The 19853-nt window shown below is 58.0% G+C and overlaps 2 protein-coding genes across 13 annotated transcripts in view; one reads left to right on the forward strand and one right to left on the reverse strand.

Moving 5' to 3' along the window:
- The first annotated feature begins 3283 nt into the window (after positions 1 to 3283).
- Positions 3284 to 5651, forward strand: BRD3OS (BRD3 opposite strand). 4 transcript variants are annotated; one of them, XM_032478868.1, is made up of 2 exons: positions 3284 to 3400; positions 3949 to 5651. In XM_032478868.1, the coding sequence occupies exon 2, from the start codon at positions 4560 to 4562 to the stop codon at positions 4812 to 4814; it is 255 nt and encodes an 84-aa protein (XP_032334759.1). In that variant the 5' UTR covers positions 3284 to 3400; positions 3949 to 4559; the 3' UTR covers positions 4815 to 5651. The 4 variants fall into 4 exon arrangements, with proteins under 4 accessions (XP_032334759.1, XP_032334760.1, XP_032334761.1 ...); XM_032478869.1 differs by having other exon boundaries at positions 3310 to 3417; XM_032478870.1 differs by having other exon boundaries at positions 3352 to 3369.
- A 1544-nt stretch (positions 5652 to 7195) lies between these two features.
- BRD3 (bromodomain containing 3) overlaps positions 7196 to 19853 on the reverse strand; it is a 35497-nt gene continuing 22839 nt past the window's right edge. For 6 of the 9 annotated variants that reach the window (XM_032478864.1, XM_032478858.1, XM_032478859.1 and 3 more), the window contains 5 exons: positions 17746 to 18003; positions 16694 to 16929; positions 13513 to 13805; positions 12286 to 12414; positions 7196 to 7589 (listed from right to left, as the gene is read on the reverse strand). In XM_032478864.1, the coding sequence (XP_032334755.1) occupies positions 7459 to 7589; positions 12286 to 12414; positions 13513 to 13805; positions 16694 to 16929; positions 17746 to 18003 (1047 nt within the window). In that variant the 3' untranslated portion in view covers positions 7196 to 7458. Of the gene's footprint in view, positions 10562 to 12285; positions 12415 to 13512; positions 13806 to 16693; positions 16930 to 17745; positions 18004 to 19853 lie in introns of all 9 variants that reach the window. The other 3 variants (XM_032478866.1, XM_032478867.1, XM_032478863.1) reach the window with 3 other exon arrangements.

A 19853-nucleotide genomic window follows, 5' to 3' on the forward strand; every position in this document is an offset into this window, starting at 1 on the left:
CCCGTCCCGCCCCAGGGCTCCCGAGCCAGGAGGGAAACGCTGGGCCACAGGGGCTCTCGCTCGTGGAAGCCACTGGTCTTGCACTCGCCCCGTCACCCAGAGGGCCCGCCTGACTGAGAGTGAGCGGCCCGCAGAGTGGGTGCCGCACCCTTGGGAACCACGCCAGGAGGGCTGGAGGTCCCGGCTCACAGATTCAGGTGTGTGCTCTGATCCGGAGACACACCTGGTGCTGTCGCCCAGCCTGACCCCGGGTGTCCGGGAATCGGAGAGCAGAGGTGGCAGTGGCTCCTTGGACCTCCAGCAATGCCTCCCATCGGTTTTAATTCTGCCCCCCATCTTTGAGCACTGATGACCTGGAAGTCCTGGTGCTTCAGAGAGGGTTGGACCCACCAGGGGGCACAGCAATGGCTTCTGCGATCTGGAGGAGGAGACTGTTGCTCGGGAGTCTGGGGTCACTGGATCCAAACGCTGAGAAGCGGGTCACCTTACCGGCTGGGCCGGTGGAGTCCTACTGCCAAGGAGAAAGTGAGCTGTTGCTCCGTGTTGAGGGCGTGAGAACCACATCCGGAAGCCGGGGGCGTCATCGCTGGTACATTTTAGTATTTCTGCCGCCAATAGCAAAGTTAATGGAAAGCTACAGTGTCCAAAGATAGACAGACAGACAGACAGATGGCAGGATAACAGGGTTTATGCCCTTCAGGAACGACGGTGTACGTCAGCCCACTAGCTGAAGAAGTCTTGGCCAGCGGATCCTACTGAGGGCGAAGAAGAGGCCTTGTGACGGTCACAGCGAGCAGCAACAGTGCCTGTGTCCCCCGCCTGGAGGCACGCACACACACTCGCACGGCCACTCCTTCACATTTGCACCTATCTACATTGTATGTTAAGGATCTCTACATTTGTATCCGCCTCATTCCCCGTGTGATTTTCAGTGCGTTTTGTTGGAAGTTAACTTTCCAGTTTAGTTTCAGGTAGAACAACATTCAGACAGGAGACTGAGGAGGAGAAGCAATGAACACAGCCCAGAGGCGGACGCTACAGCGGCGGGACCTCGTACCCCCTCTGTCTGGGGAGGTGGTGAGACTGTCTTCCTCCTTTTTTCTTATTTTTTTAATTGAAGACTAATTGATTTGCCATGTTTCAGGTGTACAGCAAAGTGAGTCAGCCATGCACGCACACATGCATGTGTTTGTTCTTTCTCTGACTCTTTTCCATTATCGGTTATTACAAGGTGTTGAATACAGTCCCCTGTGCCGTAGAGGAGGGCCTCGTGGTTTAGCTGTTTTGTACACAGTGGTGTACATCTGTTAAACGCCAGTTCCTAGTCTGTCCCTCCCCCTGCCTCTGTCCCCTTCGGTAACCATAAACTTATTTTCTATGTCTGTGAGTCTGCTTCTGTTTTGTAAATAAGTTCATTTGTATCAGGTTTTTTTTCTTTTTTAGATTCCCCATATACATGATATCATACAATATTTGTCTTTCTCTGTCTGGCTTACTTCACTTAGTGTGATCATCTCTAGGTCCATCCATGTTGCTGCAAATGGTATTATTTTATTCCTTTGTATGGCTGAGTAGTATTCCATTCTATGCATCTACCACATCTTTATCCATTCATCTGTCACTGGTGACACTGTCTCACTCTTGAATCAAAGAGAGTTGCATCCTGTTAGGCAGAAATGGAGAGTTAGGGTCTTTTTGTTTCTTTGTTTTGCTTTTATTGTTTGGAGGCTCAGACATGTGTAGAAATGTACATACAAACGGCAGGACTATGCCCATGAGGGCGATTTTGCCTGCCGCCAATAAACCTCTCCCACTAACGCAGATCTAAACGTCCTTCGCCCTCTGCTTTGTGCTGCAGGGAGCAGGGGGCTCCACCGGAGAGGGTGCTGGAGATGAGAATGCTGGAGGAGGGAGCGCAACCTTGCTCTCTGCTCCCTGCTAGCTTCCCGTCAGCGTGCAGTCCCCTGGAAACAATTCTTCACGTTTCCTTTTCTGAAGCAGCAGCTGAATCCAGTCTGCAGTTTTTCCAATGGGTACAAAATCCACGAGGCCGTCACTCAGGGGCAGCAGCCGGCTGGCACCCCCTGCTCAGGGTCTAGTCCTGGCCCTGCTGGGACCCTATTTTTGATGCAGAGACACCAGCTCCAGCTGTCGGTGTCCCCACCTCAAAACTGAGTTTCAGCTCTTTGGTGTCCCTCCTTTAAGTCTCTACATTCTCATAATTCCATCCTCTTCTCTTTGGTCTTTTAGCTGCTAAGGTGGCAGTTGCTTCCTGCAGTTACTACCTAGAGATGTTACAGAGGTCTTTATTTTATTCTGAAAGTTACCTAGTTAACTTTGTACCTAGTGATCAGTTCCTTCTATTAATTCCTCTCTGGTCAAATCACTGGCGTGATTTCCTCTTCCAGCTGGACCCTAAGTCCCTTATCAACGATATATATTGCAAATTTCTTCTCACCTCTGTGACTTTCCTTTTCACTCATTTTTTTCCCTTTCTTTCTTTTTTATTGGGGTATAGTCATCTTACAGTGTTGTGTCAACTTCTGGTGTACAGCACAATGCCATACACGGATATACACATATCCATTTTCATATTCACTCATTTTTAAAGTAAGTTTTTACATTTTAATCTAGGAAAGTTTTAGGTTTATATAAAAATTGCAAAGACAATACAAGTGTTTCCATATACCCCACATACACACCATATCTGTGTATATTATCTTGTATATTTAAGGCTGTCTGGCATATGGTCAGTTTTTGTAGATGTTCTGTGTCCTCGTAAAGAATGGCACTCTACAGTTGTGGGTTCAGTGTTCTATGAATGTCCCTTACGTCGACCTTCTTAATTAGCATTTGAGGAAAACTGTGAAAAGGAAACTTCAGTAAGGAAAAGGACAGATAACAAACGAGAGTGTTACTGGAGCATGCTTTGGAGGTGGAGTGCTTAATTTTCATGGCAGTGTGGGGACCTGGCCCGGCTGGGTGACATGAGTGAGTCAGAGACCTATTTTTAAGAGAGTACCCCCGGGACAACACTGAATTATTAAAAATAATTGTATCACTTACTAGGGGCAAGAATGCTCACAGCAACAGCAGTGGCAGACGTACACAAGCAGCAGTAGCACAAAACCACCATCAATACGAGGCTAAGACCAACAGTAACGTAGGAGCAAACTGGGCGCAGGGCTCCTCCAGAGGCCCCGCCCCCAGCGGGAGGCCCCGCCCCCCCCCGCGGGGCGATCGATGGCTCCGGCTCGTGGCGCCGGCCTGCCCGGGCTCGGCGCTCGGCTCGGCATGCCTGCGGCGCTGCCATGGAGACGCGGACCCGCGGCCAACGGGCGCCGCCCGGCGGGAGGCGTCCAGCCCGGGGTCCGCGCGTCGCCGAGGCCCCACCGCGCGGGTGACACGAGCCGGAGGGTGGGGGGCGCTGGGCGCAGCCCCGGGGAGGGCGGGGCCTCGCGGGAGGAGGAACCCGCACGGCGGGGCCGCGCGGCGGGGCGGGGGGCGCCCCGGTTAGGCTTTCACCTGGCTTCGTGCTCCTCTCCGGCCCAGGGGCCTCCCGGGGGCGTGGAGCAGAAAGGAGGGGGTACCAGCGTCCCCGGCACGGGCAGGTCGGGCCCCCGAACCCGTGTCCCGTCGGGCTCTTGGGACCTCCGTCGTAGGTCTAGACATTAACTCCCCAACGGGCGGTTTCCCCGGGATCGCCGCCCCCCCCAACCCCGCGCCCCCGCGCCCCCGCTTAGTTAGTGAAAGGCCTGGGCTGAGGCACAGGTCTGCCTCTTAAACCCAGGCCCCCTGTGCGCATCCCCAGGGCGCGCGCGACTGCAGAAGCGACGCGCGGCGGCAGCGTGGCCTGACGCTCTGACTCCCAGAGTTAAGAGCGATTCTGCCACTGCTGCTGGGGCCCTTTTCTCCCCAACACCTGACAGCACGTTCATTTGTTTGCAGCATCACCTCCGGGAAGAGTTGAAGACTAGCCAGAAAAAAAAAAAAGCACTGGACAAATGCTGGTTCCAAAACCATGACCGGTGTCAGCACACCTCTGCTGAGTTGAAAGCCGAGCCGGGCACGGATGAGCGGGGAGCCCTGAGAGGGACTGCTGTCAGTTTCCATCTCCTTGTACGAGGCCCTTTCACTGGGGACACCAGGTTCGTCTTTTCAGATGAGGTGCTCCAAGCCGCGCTGTCAGAATCGCAGCAGACACCTGGCACGTGTCCCCTGTCCACTCCACAGCTAGTGACACGCACATAGCCGTCCCGGGGAAACGCTGCGGCCGGGGCGCCGGTGACCTGCTTGCTGTCTCACGTGTGGTTCTTAGGTGTCTTTTCAGAATGCTCGGAGGTGCCTCTCAAGTTTCCTTGCAAAGAACCCTCATAAGGGTGTGGCCTCCGAGTGGCCTGAATTTCTCATTTTCACCATTAAGTTAAGTAAGGAATCCTCAAACTCAAGAGCTGAGAAGCATGTGCATTTAGTGCAAAGCAGCTGGCGGCTGTCCACGAGGACTGGCTCAGAGAGGCCTGGTGCATGGGAGCCCAGGAGAGGGAAGGCTCCGGCCCGTGATGAGTGGCCGCGTCCCACTGGCGGAGAAAGCCCTGTCTGAAGGCTACGCCCGGCTCCGGTACCGGGACACGTCCTTGCTGATCTGGCAGCAGCAGCAGCAGAAGTTGGAATCTGTGCCGCTGGGGACGTACCTGAGCAGGAGCCGAAGCATGTGGTACTCACAGTACGGAAACGAGGCCATCCTAGTCCGGGACAGAAACAAGCTCGAGGTCTCCCGGGACACAGGGCAGTCCAAGTTCTGCACGATTATGTGATTCTGGGGTGAAAAACCAGTCCCAGGCTCCAAGCTGTCTTGCTGACTCCTAGTCCTTACGGGGAGGTTTTGAACAGTGAACATAAAGACTGAGATGCAGTGAAGGGACCCAAGAATCTCAGAGATGGTGCCCCAGGCCGCGGGCAGTCAGGGGGCTGGGGGACTGGGCTTCCGGGCTCCTTCTGACCTCCCAGGTGCTGCAGGCACAGCCCAGGCTGGGGCACTCTAGACGCAGCTTTGGTTCCGCTTCCAAAGAAATCAAGCAAGAGTGACGCCGTGGTTGCAGACAGCCCTTCCACATGCTCAGAGGTGGTTTTTAGGATTCACTTCTGCCTGGTAAAGAATGGGTCAGAGCTAGAAACGGGGGGTGGAACTGGCATCATGTGTGGTCGAAAACCCACTTGCAGGACCAAGGTGGACTTCCCTTAAATGGTCAGCAGCTGCGGCATTTCAGCGGGAACTTTGTGGCCCTTGAATTTTGATTCTAATTGTGAAACTGATTGCGTGTGATGCATCGTGTGTGTAGCTTCTATACTTGGCCTCCTAATACTTGAGACTTGAGGGCAAACGCATCCAAAAAACATCAGGGAAACCCCAAATCCATTAAGTTACGCACCAGTTGTTTACAGGGATTTCAAATTTAATCACAGGGCTTCAAAAGGCAGGTTCTCAGCTGATAGTATTTCAGCCTCCTTGCTCCGAGTGTTCGTCATTGTGTGTTGGTCATTACCATGCACCGGCAGCCTCGGCCCACCTGTGGGCGGTTTTCCGCGTCATTTTGAAAGGCTCTGCTGCCTGCTGGAATTAAAGCCCATGTGGCAAGGCCAGTGTGGAAGAATCTTTTGTCAAAGTCAAGTCTTTGCTAAATACATCTTTAGGGGCCCCTTCCTGCCTCACTCCTTATTTTTATGTGCTTGTCTGTGGTCACTTGGCTTTCAGCTTTTTCCTAACAGGAACACCTAAAGATTGCTGAAAACCCCAACAGGGAAATGCAAGAGGCAAATCCCAGCGTCCTCCCCAGAGGCAGCACGGTCAGCAGCGGGAAGGGCGCGTGTGTTGCTTGTCCTGCCACTTTTTTCCTCGCTCAGCCATACAGGCAGGGCATTTCCATCACGCTTTGAACGGCTGGGTGGCCGTGCTCCTGGTGGGCAGAGGCCTTCCTGCTGGCCACGCACACGGTGCGTCCGGAGCTTCACTGTGCGTGGTTCTTCGGGCCGGTGTGCAAGTCAGCTAGCAGACAGCATCCCCCCCCCCCCCATCAGACATCCAGCCAGGGGACATCTGGCTGAGAGCCCCCTCTTGCATGCTGCCTTAGGTCGGGAGGCTGGGAAGTCACATGTCCTTCAGTGCCTCCCGGAGCTGGAGAGAGAGGCCTGGTGCATCTAGAGTCAGGCCTCTGACAATGGAACTCCCCAGTAGACAGGCTTTGTCAACATCTCTGCTTCCTTCGACTTAAGCCCTGTTTGGGAAGAAAGCGAACTCAGGCTTACCTGCAGCGCCTCTGCACGGCGCACTCACAGCACCTCGGACTAACCTAGATGTGCCGTGGCCGGGTCAGCCCCACAAAGAGGGCGGCGGCCAGGAAAGCAAGCCCTGGTTGGATGCACAGGTGACAGCCGTGCCCTGAGGCTCCCACAGACAGCTGGCGCTAAGCGGCTTAACATGCAGGGAGGGCCCATCTGCGTTGGGGGGCCTGGGTGGCTGGCCTCCCCAGCTGAGGTGGACACGGCCCAGCCAGTCCCCGTTCTAGGGGAGCTTGGTCTGGGTAAGAGAGGGCCAGGGGTCTAAGCCAGGTGACGCGTGCCCCCGAGGGAATGCAGTGAGGTGCCGGAGGAAGGCGGCCTAGGGCCTGGACTTGGGCAGAGCCCTCCTCTCCAGGGAGGTTCTGCCAGGCTTGGCTCACGCAGCCTGAGTGCTTTGGAAACTGTCAGCACTCGCGTTTGTCTCCACCGCCCCTCATCCTTCACTGATGCCTCCACTGTGTGCCGGGTCCCATGTGGTGGGGGGACCCAGCATGCCCACCCGCTTGACAGGGCTCCATGGGGATGTCTGGGCCAGCCAGGCGAGCGTTAGATGCCTCTAGTCTCGGAAACCACCTGGGCGCAGACTGAGAGTGCAGCAGGGACACAGGCGCCCGGTCCTGCATGTCTGCAAAGGCGGGCGGCTCATGCGGAGAGTCACACCCCTAGACCCGGGGCCCTCAACCCCGGGCCTCCCCGCCGGGCTGAGGACCACAGCCACGAGCTCTTAAAACCTCCTTCTGATGCTTCCGGTGTTCCTGCCAGGAGCTGTGGGATGTGAGAACCAGGGCTGCACCCCGTCGTCCACGCTGGTGAGGGGAGAAGGGAGGCCAGAGAGCGCAGGAAAAGGAACGTCCAGGTGCCTCTTTTTTTCTTTCTTTTATTATGAAAACAAAACAAATGCCCCAGGAGAAGGGTCCATGGTTACCAGAAACATCAAAGAGTACTTTCTACCATTTTTATTCTGTTGTGTTGAGGCCAGCATTGCAATAAACAAGCTAAAACTACTTACATTGGACTCATTTTCAGTAACTGACATTTACAGGAATATACTAGGAACGGCACTAAAAAGGTTAAGAAAAGTTACGGTCAACTTGCATGCACGTCGTACAGAAAAGTAATGCTTTAAATACAAAAAAGGAAGCTTCCTGGAAGTGCTGCGCCAGTATGGAGGAACAGCGCTACACTGGGTGTGACAAATCTTTTTATCGTGGGTGATGGTTTTTCCCAAAGGACGCTGATAAAAGATGTGAATGCTGCAAAAGAACAAAAACAAAACCAAACAAACAAAAAAGAAAATGTGTGTCAACAGTCTGTAAGCAAGATGAGTGAGCAAGGGTCTCTGGAATTCAGTTAACACCCGAAGCCCGCCCCTGGGCCTCCAGGGGTCACCACACGAGTGTTTCCAAAGCCACTTCCACTTCCTGTGCGTGGCCAGCCTACTTAACCCGGCCCTTTCCCCCGAAAGCCTGCCCTGCAGTTCTGGGCCCTGGAGCAGCTCTGCTTTCCAACACAGAGAAGTGGAAATGGTGAACACTCACAAGCTGACCTCGGGGGGGGGGGGGAGGTCCCCCAAAACTCTGCAGTTAGTTCTCAAGCCTGGACAGGAAGCCCTTAAAAACTGCGGCACCGATGAACTCCACCTGCTCAGCACGGACGCTGCCCTCGGGGAGTGTCAGAGCCAGCGAAGCCCCGGAAGCGAGGGGCACAGGTGGTCTGAGGACCCCCCCCTCGCCCAGAACCAGGGTGTCCGGAGACGCTCCGCTTAGCCAGTGCTAAGCCCTAGGGCCAGGAGTGCCCCACCGAGTGGCCAGCATGGCGACCCCTCCCGCTCACGGGAGCCCCCAGCCCCTCCAGGCCCTCGGCCCGGTCTGTTTGCTCCCCAGACCCGTGCCTGCTGCACCTGCCCCCGAGATCCCTCTCAAGACCTGGCGACTCTGCTGTGTAGTAATCCCGTCCATTGAGTTTAAATTCTCCAGTAAACATCTGATTAGGCAACACCTTCGAAGAACGGGGCAACTTTTAAAAATGGCAAGTTTAAAATCCATTTGTGTTTTTATTATAAACAAGACTTCGTGAAAAATTTAACAGACTGGCTCAAAACTCACCAAATGCCAGAATCACTGGCAGTAAGAAAACTGGCAAACCGCCACCCGCTGCCTCAGCAGCCCTCCACACCCTTCCGCACCCATCGAGGGGTCCTTGGCCACAAGGGCTGGCGGGACCCGAGCTGATTTTATGATTTATAAAAACCGCCAAGTATTAGGACGCCAAGGACTAGTCCGCCTGTCCATCCTGAAGGCTGGCAGAAGGACCCAGCCCCCGGACAGGAGGCCAGGCCACCCATGGCTCCCCGCAGCACCTGCCTCGGGGAGGTCTTCACAGGGACGCTTGGGAGAATGCCCCTTTTCAGTCACTTCTGTGCTGACTGCAAAATGCACAGGCAGGGAGCCCCTGGGGAGTCTCGAGGGAAGGAACCCTCCTGGGTCCAGAGGCTCCTCCACCCCGGAGAGAGAAGACAGGCCAGGGAGAGCCCGGCCAGGCCACTGATGGCCGGCTGGAAGACTGCCGTGGGGGCCACACCCCTCCCCTGGAGGCTGGGGGGCGAGGCGGCGCCCACCCCGGGGCCCGGGCACTCCTGGCCGAAGCCGCAGTGCTCAGGGCTCAGGTGGGTGGCACGGGGTGTCCCAGGACTCAAAGGCTACGTGGCAGCCTCCAGAGAAAACAAAACCCAAGCATAACCTTCTGTTAAACTCTGTATATTATTATTATTTTTTTTTACAATAGAAAGTTAAAAAATCAAGACTTAGATTTACTATACATTTCTCTCTCTGATTACAAAGCTTATATCATATAGCTGGGGTTCCCTAAGCTGAATTCTTTTAAAACAGTCCCGAAGAGACCAGCGGTGAACACAGAAGAGCTAAGCAAAGTGGAAACGAAGAGCACGCCGCGGCTGGAGGCCGCCTCTACCTGTAAGCCTCCAAATTTCAGACACACACACACGAAAGAACGAAACGAAGACCCGACGGCCCCGGGAGCGCGCGCCGCCGTGGCTGTGGCCGTGGCCGTGACGTGACTGAGCACCGCGGGGGGGGGGGGGGGGGCAGGGAGCTAGCACCTGGGGGCGGGCCCCGTCCGGCAGGCCCCGGGCTCGCCTCACAGCACTTAAAAGGCCTGCATCTCTGCTGCTTCTTAAAAATGCGTTTCTTTTGCAGTTTTTTCTTTTCTTTAAAAAAAAAAAAAGACCAATGATGTTAATAAATAAAGTTCTCATATATACACGGAGCTGGGCAGGCGGCTCCGGAGTGTGCGGCGGGGGCAGCACTCACGAGCTGGGGACGCACGTCGGGCTGGCCTTTTGTAGAAAACTGCTAAACCTTACAAAAAAGTCTCCTTTTGTCTTTTTTTTTAATTTTTTTTTTTTTTTTAAAGTTGAGGTAAAAGTTTCAGTGTTTGGAAACCTGTGCACTGCGCACGCAGCCACCGCGTTCCCTCCCAGGAACTCCCGACGCCGCAGAGACCGGGTGGACTCGCCGCGGCGCCCCGCACCCGCCCCGCCCCGAGCGCTCTGGCTGGCGCCCCGCCGACGCCCCGCTCGGCCCAGCCCTGGCTCTCCGGGCAGGCAGGCAGAGCCCTCGGACATGAGCGCAGGGGCCCAGGCCCCCAGGGATGCAAATGCCGCCAGCCGTGCCGAGCTAACAGCCTTCAAACACGGCGCAGTCTCTGAGAACCTCCCGCGAAGAGACCCCGGGGCTACAGACCAGCCGGAACGAGGGGAGGGCTTCTGCAAGAGGCTTCAGACACACCTTACACATTTCTCTATGGCCATCAGGTCAGAGCCTGAAGGCGTCACCTCCCAGGGATCGAATTCAGTTACGAAGGAAAGACTTTATGCCCGTTCACAGCTTCTCACAGAGCCTCACGTCCACACACAAGAGGGCTTTGACCTATTAAAGCAAGAACTGGAAGAGAGCGTAACACTGAGTCAAGGAGAGAACCCGCACACCACGAACAAAAGGAGTGTATTAACCCGAGAAGGGGCGCTGCAGGTCCCGGCGGGCGGCGGGCGGCGGGCGGCGGCTCCGGTTGTGCTCACGGGGAGGACGCGTCTACTCCGAGTCGCTGCTGTCTGAGCTGGAGCCGCTGGAGCTGCTGCTCCCGGACGCTGAGGAGCTGCTGCTGCTGAGCCGGCTCGGCCCCCCGGGGGGCACAGGGCCGGGCTTCTCTGGGGGAGACGCAGTGGGTGAGCGGCCTGCCCCCCCAGCCCACGCGCCCAGAGCCCGCCCGCCCGGGGGCCCCTCCGCTCACACCACCCGCGCACGGCCCACGCGGTCCCACCCCTGTGGTTTAGCGAGCAGTGACAAACGCCCGGGGAAACGCATCAGCGCACTGAGGCGGCTGTGACAGCACAAGGAACGCACTGGCCACCGTGCCATTTCTGGCAGAGAGCGCCCCAAGCCCTCAGGTCTCCTCAGAGGCAAGACCGCCTTTAATCACTAACAAGGAGCTCCTTCAAGATCACACCCCGGTTTGTGCTAATGAGTGGCTGAAGGTGAGGCCACCAGATGGCCACGGGACAGGGGCTGGTCACCAGGAAGACCAAGTGATTGGGGGGTGGGAACGCTCAGCTCCCCCAGCCCCCGTCTCCAAGGAGAGGCGGGCACCAGAGACAGCTCCATAAAAGCTCCCGATTCAGAAGGCTTCCAGGTGTGAAGACACCAGGTGCGGGGAGCATGGTGTGCTGGGGAGGGCGTGGAAGCGCCCCGCCCCGCCCCCCATACCCTGCCCATGACGTCCATTCGGCTGTTCCTGAATTGTATCCTTTATAACAAACCATACTGGGTTTAACTCCTCATTCCTGAGTTCTGTGAGCCACTCCAGCAAACTCTCAAACCTGAGGGAAGGGTTGTGGGAACCCCTGAGGTACAGCCCGCCAGCCAAAGGCGCTGGAGGCCTGGCCCTGCACTGGCATCTGCGGTGGGGGCAGTCCTGTGGGGGCTGAGCCGTCAACCCACAGGGCCTGCACTAGCCCCGAGCAGGCAGTGTCAGAGCTGAGCTGAGCTGCTGGATGCCCAGCTCGTGTCAGAGACTGGCGACCTGGTGTGAGGAAAACCTACACATTTGGCATCAGACATGTGAATAAAAACAGCTCAAAGGTCAACACATCTAAGGGTGCTTAGAAACTGGGAAAAAATGAATGCAACCTGCTAAGAGAACCTAGGGGGGTATGGACGGAGGGGCTGGCGGAGCAGTATGAGGCAGCCGCCCACCCTGCCCTCCCCAGGGTGAACTCGGGGCCTCTCAGCCCCACCCTGGCCCTGGGCATGCAGGGCCCGGCAATGGTGGCACCCAGCTGCTCCAGGGTCAAGATGGGCCCTAGACTGTGACCACTGCCTGGGCTCTCGTGCCCCTGGGGCCAGGAGAAGAGGTCTGACCTTTCTTACAGGCCCCAGAGAAAGGAGGCAAGGAATCCATCACCTGCACACCCAAAGTGAGACCCCACAGTCCACAACGTGCAGGGCCTGGGGGCTGGAAGTCAGAGCCTCCTACGATGCTGGTTAACTGGCTGGGAACTGGTGTTACTATCTGGGGACTGCCAGAAAGCTCTCTGCTAGGCGCCAGGACCCACTGACACTGCGGGGTGGGGCTCCCATCCCTCCCAAGTTGTGGGGTCTGGCCCCCAAAGACCACAGCTGGGCCCTACCAAAGAGCCCTCTCCTAGGGGCTCTGGAAAGCGGTGCTTCCACACGCGCCTCCCATCTGCTCAGCCCCGCTCCAGGGCCAGGGTCCTGGTGCCCCATCTTCAGGAAGGAAAATCAGGGTTTCAGGAGGGTAACAGCCTCCTCCGGGGGAACACGGCGGGTTAAGAGGTGGACCCCCACGTGCACACCAGGCCTGCTGCCCACTGCCCTCGCCAGCCCTCCCGTGGGCAGCGGCCCGCGAGGGTACCTCTCTTGGCGGGCTTCTTGCTGTTGCTCAGCTGCCCGCTGACATCCTGCAGCCGCCTCTCCAGCTCCTTCTTCTTTTCCTGAGCCAGCTCCTCCTTCGACTTGGCCACCTGCTTCTTCCCGCTGGTCGCTGCGGAAGAGCACAGGAGCTGAGGCCAAGCTCCCGAGGGGCCAAAGTGACTGAGCAGACACGGCATCCCTGCCCGCCTGGCTCTTCCTTTAGAACCACAGGACTCCCGAGGAGGGCCAGACCGCTCCCGCTCCTGTCGGAGCACCGACGGGACACGTGCGCCTCCGCAGAGCCCTGTGTGAAGGGCGGAACCACCGCCAGAGCCCGGGCCTCTGACCCTGGTCCTCCTTTACCGCAGCCACGGCTCTCCCTTGGCCTCAGGGAGGCCCGGACTCTGCCCTGGAGCCCAGTCCACCGCCTAGCACACCTGCAGCACCACCTCTGAGCCCCCCGGCAAGTTACCGAGGGTCAAGTGTGCCTGACTGCCAGGGTTGCCCATGCTCCGTCCAGGAGAAGGCGCTGCCCCGGCGGCGCACGAGGACACGCACCCCGAGGGGCCACACGCAAGCCCAGGTGCAGCCTGCGTGCTCCTCAGGGCCGGGCGGCTGCCCCGCCCTCCTGCCGCCTGAGGGCAGCCTGTGCTCACACTCCCCAGGACCCGCTGACCCAGGCAGTGACTCGCTCCTGTCCAGTGAAGTCAGTGACTTCCCGGGGAGCCCGAGCAGTCGTCCATGCTGGCAGGCCTCTGGACCCTCAACCCCCAGCAAAAGGGAACCGGTCTGCCCAGGCAGGGGACCACCGGCAGGTCACCTGCAGCCCAGGCCCCAAATGGAGTCGCAGGGAGGCTTGTGGTGGGAGCCCCCACCAGAATGTGAGTGAATCGGGCTGGGGGCCGACCTCGCGGTCCTGCCCGCTCTGGTGAAGGCTGAGGCACACGAGTGCTGCCCACCTGCCGGGGAGCAGGGGAGGAAGCGCTCCGGCTGAGGGGGGACTGCGGCCGGTCTCAGCCAAGCCCCTCGACCCTGGCTGAGCAGACAGAAGCCACATCCTTGTGTCCTCAGGGCAGGAAGGCGGTGAGGAGCGCAGCAGCCGGAGACCCGCTCCCACTCCCCTCCGGAAGCTGCCTGGCTCCCACCCCACACCGGGACCGGAGGAGCGATGGGGACAGGGAGGCTGAGCGGGGAGGGGCTGCAGCGACGCTCTGCCCCGACAACTTACAGAATGGCTTCCTCTGCTTTTTCTGTAAACAAGACTTGACGTATCTCTCTAGCTCCCGCAAAGTGGTGGGTTTCAGAGTCTCAAAGTCAATCTCTATCTCGTCGGGGTTGGAGTCCCTGAGCGAGGGCTCCCGGGACTGGATGATGTGCACCACACGGCCCAGCTTCTCCCCCGGCAGCCGGTTGATGTCCAGGCTGAGCTGCCGCTTCTCGTCGTAGCTCATGGGCAGCCCCTCCTCCTCTTCCTCCGAGTCGTAGGAGGCCGACGCCTGCCTGCCGCCCTTCTTCGGCTGTCTGAGACAGAAGGCAGGGGGCATCGGCTGAAGCCCCCGAGCCCTGCCCTAGGCCCTCCCCCTCCAGGACAAGGCTCCCCGACCAAGGGGCAGCTCAAAGCAGTGCCCCAACAGAGAAGCCAGGCCACTGCCTGGAGACTGCACGTGTGTCTTCAGGGACGTGGAGGACCCAGCGAGAGGTCACGCAGAGGCCGCCCCCGGCTCGGGGAGGCCTGGGCCAGGAAACAACCGTGGCAGTCAGCTCCCCTCAAAACCCCACAGGCACCACAAGTTCAACAGGTCAAACTCACTCCATATTCAAATAGCCCGAAAGAAGGCAGGAAAGGGGACAAAGAAATAATTAAAAAAAAAAAAAAACCGGACAGACAGCAAATAACAGAACAGGAGATGGAAATCCAAGCGTATCAGTAATCACGTTAAACATAAATGGTCCAAACACACCAATTAAAAGAAAAGGGTGATCAGATCAGATGAGAACCAAACCCAATTTACACGCTGTCTACACAAGCCCCCCTTTAAATATAATGACAAGAGTCGTTAAAAGTAACAAGACGGGGGGCTGTGCCACGTGAACACCACTCGAAAGAAAACCGCAGTAGCTGTGACCATTTCAGACAAAGGAGGCCTCAGGAAAAGAGCATCGCCAGGGAAATGCGGGGCACTGCAAAGCGACCGAACGGTCCACTGACCCAGGATGCCACAGTCCTTGCATGTGTGCAGCTGAAGCCAGGCTTCAGAATAGACAAGAGCTGACACAACGAAGGGGAAGCAGAGAGTCTGCAACTATAGGTGGAGAATTCAGCCACTCTCTCTCGGTAATTAATGAAACAAACAGGCAAGAACAGAAAAGACCCCAATGACACCACCAAACCAAATTCTTAATTAACATGTTTTTGTTTTTTAGAGTTTTTAAGATTTTTTTCCTCCTGACATTTATACCAGACTTCATCCAACGCAGGAGAATATGCATTCTTTTCGAGTCCACATGGAACATTCACCAAGACACACCACATTCTGGGCCATTAAGCGAATCTTAACCAGTTGAAAAATACAAAGTATGTTCTCTGATCCTAGAAACCAGTAACTAGAAAACATCTGGAAGAAAGCCTCAGATATTTGGAAGTTAAGCAATGTGCTTCTCAATAACCTGTGTCAAGGAGAGCCTGAAAGGAAACTGAAAAACGTTTTGAACTAAATGAAACCACAACATGTCAAATTTGTGGGGTCCATACAGCTAAAGCAGCGTTTAGGTGTAAATTCATAGCATTAAGATGCTAGTATTTTTTTTTAAAGTTCTGAAATCAATAATAATCTAAGCTTCTATTTCAACAAGCTAGAAAAAGAAAAACCAATTAAGTCCAAATCAAGAAAGGGAAACGTCAGAAGACAGACCAGAAATTAAAGAAAAAGAAAAGAGAAAAACCGGTGAAGTCAAACGCTAGTTCTCTGAACGACCAATGAAACTGACCGACCTCTCTCTGGATTCACTGAGGAAAAGACACAAACGACCAACACCAGGGACGAAGGACACATCCCGACAGACCCGGAAGACGCTGAAGGACAAGGGAGCATCACAAACCCATGGTGAGGAGCAGTGCACGCACCCCAAAGCTGACTGGAGAAGAAACCGGTAACCTGACCAGCCTGTATCTACGAAAAGGACTGAATTTGTGGTTAGAAACCTTCCAACAGCACAGACTCCAGGCGCAGACAGCTTCATTGGTGAACTCCATCAAACGCTTGGAACTGACACCCAATCTACAAACCTGCCCAGAAAACAGAAGAGAAGGGAACACACTCCAACTCGTTCTTGATACCAAAACCAGAGGCAGAACAGGAAACCTGACTCCTGTCTCCCCGTCCAAAAGGGAGGGAGGGAGGGAGGAGAGAACTCCGACTGCTCTCACTGCCCACTTGGTGGCTCCGTGTGCCCTTCTTCTGACTTCCAGCACCAAGGCCTGTCCACTCCACCTCACAAACGGCTCTCAAAGCAACACGCTTCCACCCCCACGGCTGCACCGGCCTCTCTTGCCTCTGTGACCCCAATAACCTCCAAAGGGGAGGAACCGTCCGCCCAATCCTGCCTCCATTAACCCATCCCCCACACGGGCCAGGCCCAGCCGCTTCCAGCTGAGACGTTTCATGAATCCCCTGCATCTGCTCGGAGAACAGGACGCAGACACCTCGACAGAGCCGGTGACCTCGGCAGCCTCGCCGCCCCTCCTCCCGGCCCGGCCTCTGTTCTTCCGCGGGGCTGACCTTGTCTGAATTCCCACCAGGAATACAATCTACTGGTCTCCATGGCTCTGTGCCTGCTCTTCCTGATTCTTGGAACCCCATCCTGATCCTCTGTGCAGCTTCCCTCCTCCAGGAAGCCCTCCTTCTCCTCCGGTCCTGAATGCCTCCCTCACTGCCCTCACCTCCCTCTGTCGTCCCTGCTGGTCTGTGGCTGGCATTCCTTGGGCCAGCGCCTGGCCACGGCAGGAGCTAAAGCAAAGGTCGTGGGGACCAGAGGCCTCACTGTGCGTCAAGGCCTGATCCCACCACCTGACCCTCTGCCCACCAGCTAAGCCGGGAACGGAGTGCCAAGAGCCCCAGACCCCCCACAGGAAACTCCCGAGCCCAGATCAGGAAACTGCCCCAAAGCCTCGAGACACTGAGGTCCACGCCAGGCAGTGTGACCGCTCCCGTGCCTGTGATGGAGGCCGGCCCCACAGTGGGCTGGGTGGCGCCCTGCAGAGCCCAGCATTCCCAGCAGAGACCCTGGTCCCCAGACCTCTCCACGAGGCGGGCATGACAAGGGCCAGCAGCCCCGGCCCGTCTCCTGTAGCAGCCCCGGGACCGGGGCACGGGCTGCGCACGGGCACCCTCCCACCGCAGGGCGCCCACCTGCCGGCCACCGTCGTGCTGCTGGCCCTCTTGGCGGGCGCCCTCCTCTGCGGGGGCTGCCTGGCGGGCGGGGCGGCCTTGGCCTTCCTCTCCTCCTCGGGCCTGGCCTTGTGCCTGTCCTTGTCCTTGTCCTTGTCCTTGTCCTTCCTCTTCTTCTCCTTCTTCTCCTTCCTCCTCTTTGGCTTGCTCACCGGGGCCTGAGACAGGGCGGCCAGCTGCTCGTGCACGGCCTTCAGCTGCAAGACACAGGCGGCTGAGGGGGCGCCCCGGGGCGGCCTCTGCTGTGCAGGGAGGGGGCCGGGGAGCCCCGGGGCCCCGGTCTCCCTGCCAGGACGGGCACCCCGGAAGGACTTGGTACACAGTAGCTCTGTCCTTCTTCCTAGTTTTCATTTCCCAGATGAGCAAGGGTCTCTAGAGAGAGGTCTGAACGCCTGCGCAAAGGCGATTCTCCCCAGTCGCCCGTGGGCAGCCGCTGGCCCGTACCCAGCCTGCTGTGCGGCTGGCAGCGTGCTATGTGCGGGACGTGCTGCTCACTCCAGCAGCCCCCCGAGGGCGTGGGCGGCCCCCGGCCCGACGGCTGCCCCCCGGGGGCCTCGTCCCTGTACTGTCATGTCTGACGCGGCCCAGCTCAAAGGCTCCGCCCCACCTTACTCTGCGGTCTCCTCCCTGCGGGAGGCCCCAGAAATCAAGCCCCTCTTGGTCCCATTTTGCAAATTAGGAGAGTGAAGAGGATAGGGAGGACCGATTTACAGGTGGGCAGAGGCTGAGGCAGGACACCCTCGTTCCCATAGGAGCCGCGGCGCCCGGCCCACCTCAGTGTAACCAGCTGCTGGGGCCAGCCAGGATGCGGCTTCTGCAGGTGCCTCCCTGAACTTCCTGGAGCAGGGCGTGGCACCCAGGACTCCAGGGACATCCCGACATAGGCTCACGTGGCCCCAGGCCTGCAGGCGCTACTGAGGGCGCCCCCAGAGCTGACGCCTTCCCTGGGTCCCCTCCCCCATGGTGAAGGATGGTGGTGACTTGTTGGGGGGGGGGCCGTGACCAGAGCAAACCTCGGGTCGAGGGCTGGTCAGGACTGGGTCATGGTCCTGTCTCGGCCCCCAGCCCCGGCCGCCCACCTGCTCCTGCAGCTCCGCCAGCCTGGTGGCCCGCTCCTCCTCCGAGTCTGAGCTGCCCGAGTCCGACGAGCTCTCCTCGCTGCTGCGGCTGCTCTCGGTGCCCTTGCTGACCACAGGGGCCGCGGGGGCGGGCAGTGCGGGCGCCTCCACCGGCTCATCGGGCATCTTGGCAAACCGCATCTCAAACACGTCCTGCGGGAAAGCAGGGGCCACCTGAGGTCCTGGACACCCACAGGCGGCCCCTCTGAGTCGGGGAGACTGGGCCACCCCCAGCTTGCCCTCTGTCCCACCCTCCCTCCCCAGGCACTGAGTGCCGGTCCTGGGGCAGGGAACACAGGGCTGACGGCCAGACACAGCCTCCAAGGAGCCAGCACACAAGCTCTCTGGCTGGATATGCACACCTCCGGCAGGAGACTTGTGTGTCCTTCAGCATCCAGGCCGAGGCGGCCACCTTCTGCCAAACAGCGAGGGGGCCTTCCCAGGACCCCCTTTCCTGGGCCCAGCCACGGGATCTGGGAGCCGGCCCATGCCTTCCTGCATCCTTCCTCTGTGACCTACTGCAGCAGCCCCTCTCGCTCTTTGAGTTAGGTCCCAAAGTTGGCTCAAGAAGCAGTCCTATCAAAACTGCCAGCACCTCGCAGCCTTGGGAGCATGCTCGGCGAGGGTCCCCATCCCCTGCTGGCCCAGGTTCACCGCAGATGGGACGAGTGGCTGCGAAGGGAGGCTCTCTTTGCCGAGCTTACACGCCTGAATCCACGTACACCTGGTTTACACACATGCGCTGCAGCCCCACTGATCAGGTGTCCCGCTCTTGAAAGACCCTACTGTGCATCTGGGCCCCCACAATCCCCTCCTGGTATAAAGACGTCTCAGAGCTACGCTGCCACACAGAGCTGCGGCCTGGCCTCCTCTGAGCAGAAGGTCCCCCGAGGGCACCGACCTGGTGGCCGCCGCAGCGATGGGCTCTAGCCCGAGCCTGACTTACACGGCCGGCCACGCAATTACTAAATCGTCATCAGCAGTGAAGACCCCAGCCTCTGTGGCTGCACTGCGGACACCACCTTTTGTGGGAACAGAGTCAGAGCTGCCGGCCTGGGGACTCCGCCCCCAGCGCCGCCTGGTTTCTTTACAAAGCAATTTACGAGGTTCAGGAGTGTCACAGAGCAATGACTGTGCGGGGCTTGGCAAAGCCCTCTGGTTTCATGACCCAGTGGGTATGGTCTCGGTACACAACCTGGGTCCTGGGGGCTTCCTCTGGTGGACTTGGACCACTGGGACTCTCTGCCACATTCCCCAGCAGGGACAGCGCACAGCAGCCAGAGCTGGGAAAGGCCTGCGGCAGGGCCCACGGGCACGAAGAAGGGAAGACAGGTCGGCAGGACCAAGGCAGGGAAGGAGGCTCCTCCTGCAACCCCGCCGGGGGCCGGGACCTGAAGGGATGCTCCTGAGCTACTGCGTGGGGTTTCCAGAAGGGTCCTGAGAGGGAGCTGGGAATGGCTTGTGGAACAAACCTCCTGGGGCCTCTGAAAAGAAAACTACCGGGATGGGTGTCCATCCACTTTTTCACTCTTTCCTCCAAAAAGAACGTCTTCCGAGTGTATCATGTTTAAAACAGAGGTGCTGTTATTTATTTATCAAGGCAACAGCCCAGGTGATTGCAAAGAGAATAAAGAACAGATTCCGTGTACTGACCCAGGTAAAAATCCGTGGCAGCCCCCAGGCTCTGGCAGATGACCCCACACACGCACACACACAGCCCGTGTGTGAGATCTGTGTGCACGGACACCAAGTCCCGCCACTGCAGGCCAGACTGTGCTTCCCAGCAGGCCTCACGTTTCTCCCACACGCCGTCCGCCTTGTCGCCAGGAGAGCTGCGGGCAGGCTGCACACAGTCATCACCCAGCACAGCACCCATGTGCCGCACCGGCGGGCTCGCAATCGCGGGCCCCTGGCTTGCAGCGAAGTGCAGGGAGACAGACACCTGCCTTCTCTCTGTCTCCGCCCTACCGCCGCCATCCTCGCCTGCTCACTGCCGCTACCCA

Source organism: Camelus ferus, chromosome 4, assembly GCF_009834535.1.
Source record: "Camelus ferus isolate YT-003-E chromosome 4, BCGSAC_Cfer_1.0, whole genome shotgun sequence".
Taxonomy (NCBI): Eukaryota; Metazoa; Chordata; class Mammalia; order Artiodactyla; family Camelidae; genus Camelus; species Camelus ferus.

Excerpts from the sequence above, each read along its gene's own strand:
- BRD3OS (XM_032478868.1), top strand. The coding sequence starts at position 4,560 with ATGAGTGGCCGCGTCCCACTGGCGGAGAAAGCCCTGTCTGAAGGCTAC.